General features: G+C 43.2%; 1 protein-coding gene across 1 annotated transcript in view; it reads right to left on the bottom strand.

The window, feature by feature from the left end:
* The window catches only part of LOC116091122 (zinc finger protein 120-like), a 19,971-nt gene extending 9,390 nt beyond the window's left edge, over window positions 1-10,581 (bottom strand). The window contains 1 exon segment of the mRNA XM_031372192.1: window positions 10,476-10,581. Coding sequence (XP_031228052.1) covers window positions 10,476-10,553 — 78 coding nt within the window. The 5' untranslated portion in view covers window positions 10,554-10,581.
* Between the last annotated feature and the right edge of the window lie 357 nt (window positions 10,582-10,938).

The raw sequence follows: 10,938 nt of genomic DNA, 5'->3' as shown, positions 1-10,938 counted from the left end.
AAAAAAAAAAAAAGAAATGTATGGCTGTTAGGATCACTTAGAAATCATTTGTTTCCTACGATTAATGACTGTATACAATTCGACACCATGCAAAACTTATTTTTTCAAGATATGGTTTCTCTGTATAGCCCTGGCTGTCCTGGAACTCACTGTGTAAATCAGGCTAGCCTGAAACTCGGAAATCCACCTGCATTGGCCTTCCAAATGCTGGGACTAAAGCCTTGTGCCACCACCGCCCAGCAAACATGCACATTTTTAAAAACCAAAAGCAAGAAAGCAAATTTATTTTCAACAGCGCATGGTTTGTACTATACCCCTAAACATCTTATTTTACACTAACTGCTTTATAAGTCATAAGTACTTTGAAAACATATGTATTCACATTTTCATATGTATGATTATGTATGAGGGAGAATGTCTTCCATATGTGCACTGGTAACACACAGAGAAAGAGGGTATCAGCTCCCCTGGATCACTTAGCCAACACACTCTCTTTAAATTTAAAAGCCAACAGAAACCCAGGAACAAACTCCCACCCTAGCAAGACAAACCCAGAAATTAGCACCTAGACCTATAATCTCACTAAAAAGAGATGCCTAGACACCAGCTTAGGAACATAATCAATAACAGTCAGCAAAATATGTCATTAACAGAACAAAGCTATCCTCACACAGCAAGTCCTGAAGATTCCAGCATAGCTGAAAACACAAGAAAAAGATCTTAAAAACAATATATGAAGATGACAGAAGTCCTTAAGGAAAAATCGATATAATGCCATTTATAAAAACCAGGAAAACACAATCAAACTGGAAGAAAGAAAAAAAAACCAAGAAATTCCATATATAAAAGGAAGAAAAACCAAGCAAACAATTGAAGAAGACATAACTGTTCATGAACTAAAAATAAAAATACAAACTATAATAAAACCCACAAACTGAGAAATCCTGGCAATGAAACTTTTGGACTGCAAAGAGGAACTACAGTGTCAAGATTTACCCACAGAACAGAGATGGAAGAGAGAATCTCAGGCATGAAGGGTACAATAGAAGGGATGGATACACAGGACAAAGTAAATGACATCTAAAAATTCCTAAAAATGCCTTCCAGTCTTTGTGTCCATTGGGGCAGATTGGCCTGTCTGCCCTTCTCAACACCTCACAGCCTGCAGGTCTCCCAGGAGATCTGCTGCAGCCAGCCAGGTAAACAGGTAAGTCAACCATCCAAATGTCTGAAGAAGCTAGGACCTACAAGAAGCCCAGCAGATGCAGGATGCCCCCCTCCTTGGCAAATCCATCTCCCTTCCCATAGGCACCTCAGTCCCTCTCAACACCCCACAGTCTACAGTTCTCCCAGGAGATCTGCTGTACCCAAGGTATCAGACAAGATGCCAGCTAGATAAACTGTAGCACATGGAAGCCCCAGGGAGCCCAGTGGACACTGGACCCTCACCCCTCTGAGTGAACCTATCTCCGGCTGGTCTGCACCTCCACAGGTCTGTACCTCTCAATACCCCACAGGCTGTACGTCTCCCAGGAAATTTGCTGTAACTCAGGGACACAGGAGGTAGGCTCCAGATAGAGACACCCAGGCCAGTTAACACCATCAGAGATAACCAGATGGGAACAGGAAAGCACAAGAACATATGTAACAGATGCCAATATACTGTAGCACCATCACCCAATGCTCCCACCACAGCAAGCCTCGCATATCCCAACACGTGAAAAGCATGATTCTGACCCAAAATCCTACCTCAGGAAGAAAATAGAGACCATTAAGGAGGATATAAATAACTCACTTAAAGAAATACAGGAAAACACAACCAAATAGATGAAGGAAATGAACAAAGGGTTCAAGACCTAAATATGGAAATAGAAACAACAAAGAAATCACAAATGGAGGCAAGCCTGGAAATGGAAAACCTGGGAAAGAGGTCAGGAGCTACAGATGCATGCATGTATCATTGACACAGGGGGAACTTCCTAAATAGAACTCCAATGGCTCAGGCTCTAAGATTAACAATGGACAAATGAGACGTCCTGAAACTGAAAAAGATTCTTTAAGGTAAAAGACACTATCAATAGGACAAATCATCAACACACAGATTGGGAAAAAGTCTTCACTAACCCCACATCCGACAAACCTCCAAATTACCAAGTAACCAAATTTAAAAATGGGGTACGAAGCCGAAGAGAAAATTCACAACAAAGAAATCTTAAATGTCCTAGAAGCACTGAAAGAAATGTTCAAAGTCCTTAGTCATCAGGAAAATGCAACTCAAAATGACCCTGAGATCACCTTACATCAATCAGAAAGGCTAAAATCAAAACCTCTGGTGACAGCACATGTTGTCAAGGATATGGAGAAAGAGGAGCACTCTTCCATTGCTGGGGGGATTGCAAACTACTATGGCCACGATAGAAATCAATCTGGAGGTTCCTCAGAAAATTGGAAATCGATCTACCTGAAAACCCAGCTATACCACTCTTAGATATATACCCAAAAGATGCTCTACCATACCACAAGGAAATGTACTCCATCATGTTCATAGCAGCCTCATTTATAATAGCCAGAAGCTGGAAACACCCAAGATTCCCTCACCAGAAGAATAGATACAGAAAGAGTGGTTCATTTACACTATGGAATACTACTCAGCTATTAAGAATGAGGCTATTGTGAATTTTGCAGGCAAATAGATGGAAGTAGAAAATATCATCCTGAGTGAGGTAACCTAGACCAGAAGGGACATGCATGGTATGTATTCACTTATAAGAGGATAAGAGCCAAAAAGTAGACAATACCTAGGATATAAGCTACAGAACTTAAATTTTACAAGCAAAAAGGCTCAAGTGAGGGTACTTCAATCTCCCTTAGAAGTGGGAAAAATAGCAGGGAGGTGGTGGTGTAAGTCTTTAATCCCAGCACTTGGGAGGCAAAGGCAGGAGGATTTCTGAGTTTGAGGCCAGTGTGGGCTGCAGAGTGATTTCCACAACAGCCAGAGCTACACAGAGAAACCCTGTCTCGGAAAAAAAAAAAAAAAGTGGGAAAAATAATTATAGAGGCGGGGGGGTGGATCTGGAAGGGTACATGGACAAGAAAAAGGAGAACAGGATGAGGTATGGGGTAGGGAGAGACAGGAGAGAAGTCCAAAGGACCAGTAAAATGAATGGAAATATGCAGGCTTGGGAGGTGAGAGGTGAGGGATCATCAAGAAAGTACCAGAGACCTGAAAAGTTAGAGACTCTCAGGATTCAAGGAGAGTGACATTAGATGAAATGCCCAACAGTGGGGAGAGTACACCTCCAGTAGATAGACAGGGCCTCAGGTGGAGGGATAAGGTTACCAACCAACAGTCAAAATTTCTGAACCAGAATTGTTACTGTCTAAAAGAACTGCAGGAATAAAAATGGAGAAGAGACTGTGGGAAAGACAGTCCAGTGACTAGTTCAACTTGGCATCCATCTCCTGGAGAGCCACTAAGGCCTGACACTATTACTGATGCTATGGTGTGCTTAGAGACAGGAGTCTACCATGGCTGTCCTCTGAGAGGCCCAACCAGCAGCTGACTGAGACAGATGCAGATACTTACACTCAACCATTGGACCCCTATGGTTGAATTAGAGGAAGGCTGGAAGAAGCTGAGGAGGAGGGCAACTCCATAGAAAGACCAGCAGTCTCAGCTAACCTGGACCGGTCACAGCTCCCAGACACTGAGTCTCCAATCAGAATGTGTATATTACTTGTGAAAAACTGTCAGAATGGAGAGAAAAGCCAAAAATATAAGCCTAAAACATATTCAAGTACCTAAGGAATATACATGAGGAAAAATGTGAACTTGTTAATGTTACCTGTGATTGTATGAGGCCCCTGAACCATATATATCAGAGGACTACCTGGTCTGACCTTAGTGGGAGAAGAGGGGCCTAATCCTCCAGAGACTTAAGGCCCCAGGGAGGGGTAAGGCCTGGTGGTGGTGGGGAACATCCTCTTGAAGACAGGGCAGAGAAGGAATGAGATGAGGAACTATGAGAGGGGAAGACTGGGAGGTGGGGGCAATGACTGGATTATTAATAAATAAAATAATAATAATTTAAAAAACAGAGGAAAAAAATTCCTAAAAATGTATAACAGGATCATTGATTCCAAAGCTGTATGTCATGAGAAAACTCAGAATTCTCAGTAGGAATATAAAGAAATGATACACACACTGGGACAATGTGACTTCTGTCCTTACTACAAAAATGCAATAATCCAGAAAATGTATAATATTTGTGAAGAACTGTAAGAATGTAGAGAAAAAGCAAAAAATATGAGCCTAAAAACATACTTAAGTTTGCACTGAAGTACCTAAGGAATCTACATGAGGAAAAATGTGAACTTGACCAATGTTACCTGTGATTGTATGATTATACACATTAAATAAACAGACATCAACATTCTTATAAAAAGAACTCAAATAGGTCCATAAACTGTTATACTTCTGCCCCATGCTCTAGAGCTGTCTCTGTAAATGGAAGTTATCAGAAAGGTGGGCTATGACTCTGCAGCTCCTCATGACACCTTGTGGTTTCATGCAAACCCAGCCCCACTGAAGCCCACATACAAAACAATGTTGAAGACCATTTTAATGTCTGTTTCCTACTACATGGATGATGTCACAGTATGTGCAATCTGTCTTATCCACCTACCCATCACCGTGCACACCTGAGAAATTCTGCAACTTAGAAACTCCTTTTGGCCAGGGGGTTGTGGCACACTCCTTTAATCCCAGCTATTGGGAGGCAGAGGCAGGTAGATTTCGGAGTTAGAGGACAGCCTGGTCTACAGAGTGAGTTCCAGGATAGCCAGGGCTACATAGAGAAACCCTGTCTCAAAAAAACAAAAACAAAAACAAAAACAAAAACAAAAACAAAAAAGAAACTCCTTTTGTACCCTGGAATTAAATTTCTCTGAATCCTGCCATTGTGGCTGGTTCTAATGGTGAAGGATCATACCTATCACCTCTTTCTATCAATTTCTAAACTACTTATAAAACTTGTCACACAAAAGTGAATGTGGAATGCAAGGGTCAGTACTTACAGAAACCAGACCTCCAGTTTCCCAGTCTGTCTCCCACTGTTTGTACAGCAAACACCTGCCTTGGTGTACACACTGGACAGTGATATTATAAGCACCACAGCTTTACACTGCCAGTGCTCTTAAGCCTCCCCCTCCCAGGACATCCTCACTCAGGGAGGGGCACAGGCCAAGGGCCTCTGCTCAGATCACCACATTGACCAACAGAAGCACAGTCTCACTCATAGTTCATCTCAGTCAGGGCAAATCAAACTCTGAGAGCTCAGCAGGCATGCTTCTCCTGGTCTGGGGACAGTGGCCCCCAAAATAACCAGGACACAGCTTATGGTCTTCCTCACAGCTTGCTGCAGATGTATCTGAGGAGAATCCTGTAAAGAACCTGCAAGCTACCTTTCACTGGTAATCCTGATTGCTAAGCCAATGTCTCTCATTAGCTTGGAAAACCCAGCTGGGGCCCTGACAGTAGCAGCTCCTCTTTGGGGGATCAGAGAACAAATGATGCCAACAGCTGAATATTTCCTAGCTCTGCCATTCAGTTTTAGGTGCAGACAGAGCCCTAATCTGGGAAGATTGCATTTCATAGATTTGTCTAGACATGCAAAGCACTTATTTTCCTCTTCCAAGACACTAGAGTTCTTTGCATATTCCATTACGCATATAATGTCCAGTGCAGCCTTCTCTACTTCATAGTTGGGAAGTCCTAAAGAAGAACTTCAGTCAAATTCAAACAGTAACAACAATTAAAGCAAAACATGATCATAAATTTTAAAGCCAGAAGCAGTTACTGGGAAGTGAATGAAAATAAATAAATAAAAAAAGAAGGACATGACTGCTTAGGAAAGCCAGAACCAGGAACATCTGGGAGAGTCCAGAGGGGACACATGTGGAGAGAGGAAGGAGGGAAGAAGCAAGAGCCAGACCAAGAGATCAGGATGATAAATAGTTGATGGAAAAGAGTTGGTAACCAACATGGTTGGATTACATGAGGAATGACAGCTGGGAGAAGGGCAGCCCTAGCCCTGGGATAAAGGGCCAGGTATGCAAACCATGCCCTGTATCAGCTATGGACTGAGGTGTGCTGAGAGAACCTGACAGGCAGGTTTGCTCTGATTTGCTAAATAGGCTCTTCAGCCATTTGTCCCAGGCTTTCAGGCTTAATAGTAGGGAGAAAGTAAAAGGATGAAATGATTTAATTATACTCCCAAAGGTTGTGTTTGGAAGTTGAAACATACTTTATGCTCCAATATGTTTCAGGGACTAAACGTAAGTTCTAGAGCCTTTAAGTATTGCTCATACTGTGTATTTTCAGACAGAACAAATAGCATTAATGTTAGGCACAGCCACACAATTTTTTCTAGATCTTGTATTGCTTGAATCAGAGTAAATAGAGAAATTTGGTTTCTAGATACAAGTTCAGTTCCTCATCCAGACTCATGATTACCCAGCTCTGGGAACCTCCTAAATGGACAGTTTGGACTTTTACTGATTGTCTAAAATTGATTACCTGACTACTCATGGCTATTGTCAACTACTGTCAAGGCAGAAAGGCCCTCACCTTCCTTCTTCCCCCTCCTTTTCCGTGTGTGATTGCACCAGACTCAAAGTTGGTCAGAGAACTCAATGCTTACACAGGTCCCTCTTTATCTATAAACCCCTCACCCCAATCCAGGGAGCTTGGAGGACACTCATTTACTGGTCTCCATCTCTTCTCATTCACTGGTCTCCATCTCTTCTCACTGACCAGTCAGAGCCCTGCCTGAATGGAGCAGCAGGACAGTCTTCCAAGCACAGGGCAGCACAGGCAGATTAGGTGTTCATAGCAAGTCTTAACTTACCACAAAGCATAAGGAAAGGCTGAGTTATAGGTGGTGTTGCCTAAAGAGACACAACTTTAGAAAGAGAAATTAAATTCTCTCCCAGGGTTTCTCTGTATAGCCCTGGCTGTCCTGGAACTCTCTCTGTAGAGCAGGCTGGCCTCGAACTCAGAAATCCACTTGCCTCTGTCTCCCAAGTGTTGGATATAAGACATGCACCTCCACTGCCAGGCCAAGAAATGAAATTCTTAAGGAATGGGAAACATTTGAGGATAAAAACAAGAGATCAGAACAGCAATACATAAAGAAAATGAAATTTAAAAAGTAACATCAACAGTTGAATTTGTAAAAAGATCAATATACTTGAAAGAACACATAGGTACAATGACTTTGAAAACAAGCACACTGTTCTCTGATAGAGGGAATGGCATTAACGAGACAGTGTTTGACCTTGTCCCTATGTGCAGTGTTAGCTGCTGAGAACTCTAAGGCGATGCACAGGCAATGGCAGGTGTATGAACTCCCTGAGCTGACTTACCTGTACCAATGAGGACTGCACACATCTATATAGGTCTCTGTATAGAAATTCAATACTTTCCTTCCAGCTAACCTAGTCAACGTGGACACCCACCAACAGGGTCTGTTTTTATTCACATGTGTATTAATCAGGGTTCTCTGGAGTCACAGAACTTATGGAATGTCTCTATATAATAAAGGAGATTACTAGAACGATTTAAAGTCTGCACTCCAACTAACCCAACAATGAGCAACTGTGAATGGGAAGTCCGAGAATGAGAATCTAGAGGTTGCTCAGTCCTGGGAGGATAGTAGGTGTGTCAGCTGGTCTTCAGTATAAGCTGGAATACTGAAGTAGTAGTATCCAACAGGTGTGCTGGCAAGTAAGTGAAATGAAAAGAACAAGCAGAAAGAAGAGTAGGAAGAAGAGGAAGAGAAGGAGGAGGCCTCTCTTCTTCCACAGTCCTTATGTAGGCCTCCAGCAGCAGGCATGGCACAGATTATTAGTGTGTACCACCCTGGTTGGCCTTGAACTCAGAGATCTTCTCCCTCTGTCTCCTAGGATTAGAGGTGTGTATTAACTTATCTGGGTCTAAGCTTTGCATGGTCCCTAAGCCTCAAGATCTGGAAAAAAGCTTGTGTCCTCCCATGTCAACATATGAGTCAGAAGCCTGTGCCTTCCAGCCTTAAGATTTGGATCACAGCTGTGCCTCAATTTCTGGATGCAGTTCATTACAGATATAGTCAAGCTGACTACCAGGAATAGCCATAACAAGCATAAATACATGCTGGAAAATCACAAAGTCACTCACCCTGTCTGAATTAGGTGCTTCTTCCTAATGGTGATGCCTGCAGCTGTCTCCTTTGAACTTTAGTCTGCATTCTAGATATTGCCCATCCTGTTTCATCTCACAGTATACACAGTAAACTGTTCGTCCTGTTCTGGTCTGAAGACAGAAGGCATGCTCCACAGGCAAAACCCTTAGCCTGATACTGAAACGAACAGTTCATTTCATGACTCAAATGAGGAATTTCAAAACACTGCTGTGGTACAGTCCTTTATCTCAATAATTTAGTAATTTTCATTAATAGGAGAACAAAGTCATTGCCTGGGGAGCATGAGACCTGGATCAAAGATACCTGAGTCAACATAGCTTGTCTTAGAAATACTTCTATAACAGGGAAGTAGATGCAGCAATCCTAGAATTAATATACTTTGCCCAGGAGAATTCGCTCCACAAATGATTACAAGATTAATTCAGAAAAATCTCTACAATGACAGCATATATTCAGCTCTGGCTAATGAGAAGACACAGCCAAGAACAGATTTTACATTCCACAAATGCTGTCTCCCTTAAGTCTCTCTTAGGTTGAGGCAATTTAAATATGGACTGGAGACTGCAAGTCCTACAGATGAGAGATTTACACAGAAAAGATATAACCAGAGTTATTTCATCAGTACACCAGTGCTGTGAAACAGCAGGTCACATTTCGGGGATGGGGTCCTGAGTTCCAGGTGCCAGAAGATGAGAAGGTTGGAAAACTAGAAGGTAGAAAGTACCACAGCTGAGGTGGGGATGTCTTGGACAACCTCTGTCTTATGTCACACAGGCTTCTGAAGAATAGCACCATGTATACTTCTTACAGGGGGAAATGGAACAAAATGGGAGGCCTCTGTGAACTCAGCACAAACTACCATACAATGGGAAAAACACCAGAAGGATCTAATAAAAAATAAAAATAAAAATAAAAAGCTGGAAAAAGGGGAACAGAGAACATCTCAAAAACATTATTGAGCAAGCTCACACTGGACTCGGGAGTGATAACCATAGCCTCATGTGGTAGGAAGAGTGGGGATCTCAAGATCTGAAGCAACCCAACCCCCAAGGCCCTGGCCCCAGACCACTACCAGCTCTCCCAAGCAACTTCCTTCCTTCAGAGAAGGAACTCTATTTTATTCTCTGGACTTCAGGGCCTTAAGGAAAGCTCCTAAAGCCTAAACCCCAGGCTGCTACTGGCTCTGCAGATTGAGAAGGAGCTGTGCCACTCTCCATACATGAAGGCCCCATAGAAAGCCTTGCTTGTCCAGGCAAGTCCTCAACACAACTGTGATTTTCCTTTTTCAAGACAGGGTTTCTCTGTGTAGCCCTAGCTATCCTGGAACTAACTTTGTAGACCAGGCTGGCCTTGAACTCAGAAACCCGCCTGCCTCTGCCTCCCAACTGCTGGGATTTAAGGCCTGGGCCAGCACTGCCCGAACAGTTTTTCCTTTTCAAAGAATTGTCGCCCGGCGTAGTCTTGCCAAGTGGCAGAACTATGCTTTTCTCAAAACAACCAGACGTTTATGGCACACCAGGCCTTAATGTTGGTTGTCACCCTATATTGCCCCTTTGAGCCACTTGTTAGAGGTCTGTTCTTTGATATTACAATGGGCCTAGTTCGTGATTATAAACCAGAGTTGTCTCCTATCTTATGGATTGTGGACAAATGCCTGGACAATCCTGGTAACCTAACACATGTATACGCGTATCTTATTCTCCAATAGGCCTTTTTAGCATAGCATATATCTGTGTGATGTTTTAGAGGCAGTCCTTCCTCACCTACATTCCACTTGCTGTCACTAAAAGCATTAGTAAATCCTTTACACCAATTTTACTCTTCTACATTACAGCTTAATATTGGAGTGCGATCCGATACACGAGATGCCTTTTACAGTCCACAACATTAACTCTAAATGGATCTTATACCTACATGTAAAACATCTTAATGCTAAGGCCAAAACTTCCTGAAGATACTAGAGAAACTAGGGCTTTCCGAGTTTGCCATCCTGCCAAGGGTTTTCCTACACAAAAGACCCTACCACAAATGTTTTGTGTGAATGCAGCCAACCCAGGGAAGTTATGCCGAGCCCACCGCTGGGTCTTAAGAAAGAACAGGACCACAAGGAGCCTCACAAGTCACAGCTTCTGTCAGGCTGCTGTTTACCACTGAGCCCCAGGGACGACCCAGCACACCAGCCCCCTCTGCTCAGCCGCCTGCTCCTCCCCATGTTGGAGACGGCCCTGCACTTACCATGTCGGGACTTCTGAGCTTGCCCGAACTACCCCCACTCAGGAACAGCACGCAGAACACACCAAGCTGAAAAAACATTCACGACTGTTAGCTTAAAAGAGGGAACTTGCCAGATCGCAACCGGAAAAACCCGCCTTCTTCTTTGATTGGCAGATCCGTCTGGATGTTCTGATTGGCTAGTGCACCTTGAGTGACATAAACACCATCCATAGGCTTAGAGTGTGCTGAAGAGACACAGTGGAATGGTTCCAGGCACAGATTGCCAGTCCGAGGCCAGTCCTTTCCCAGAGCTGTAGAAATTTGCATTTCAGTACCACTTGTGTCTGTCCTCCAATTGCTTACTGCTCTGTTTCCTCACTTTGATCAGAGCGAAGACTCAGGACTCTAATTTGCCCTTGCTAAGTTACCTGCTTCTCCCCTTTGTGGGCCACATTGCAAACTTGGAGCTTGCCTGAGCTCCAAT

The sequence above is a fragment of the Mastomys coucha genome, unplaced genomic scaffold (assembly GCF_008632895.1).
Source record: "Mastomys coucha isolate ucsf_1 unplaced genomic scaffold, UCSF_Mcou_1 pScaffold15, whole genome shotgun sequence".
NCBI classification, from domain to species: Eukaryota; Metazoa; Chordata; class Mammalia; order Rodentia; family Muridae; genus Mastomys; species Mastomys coucha.
This window is presented reverse-complemented; position numbering and strand designations above follow the sequence as displayed.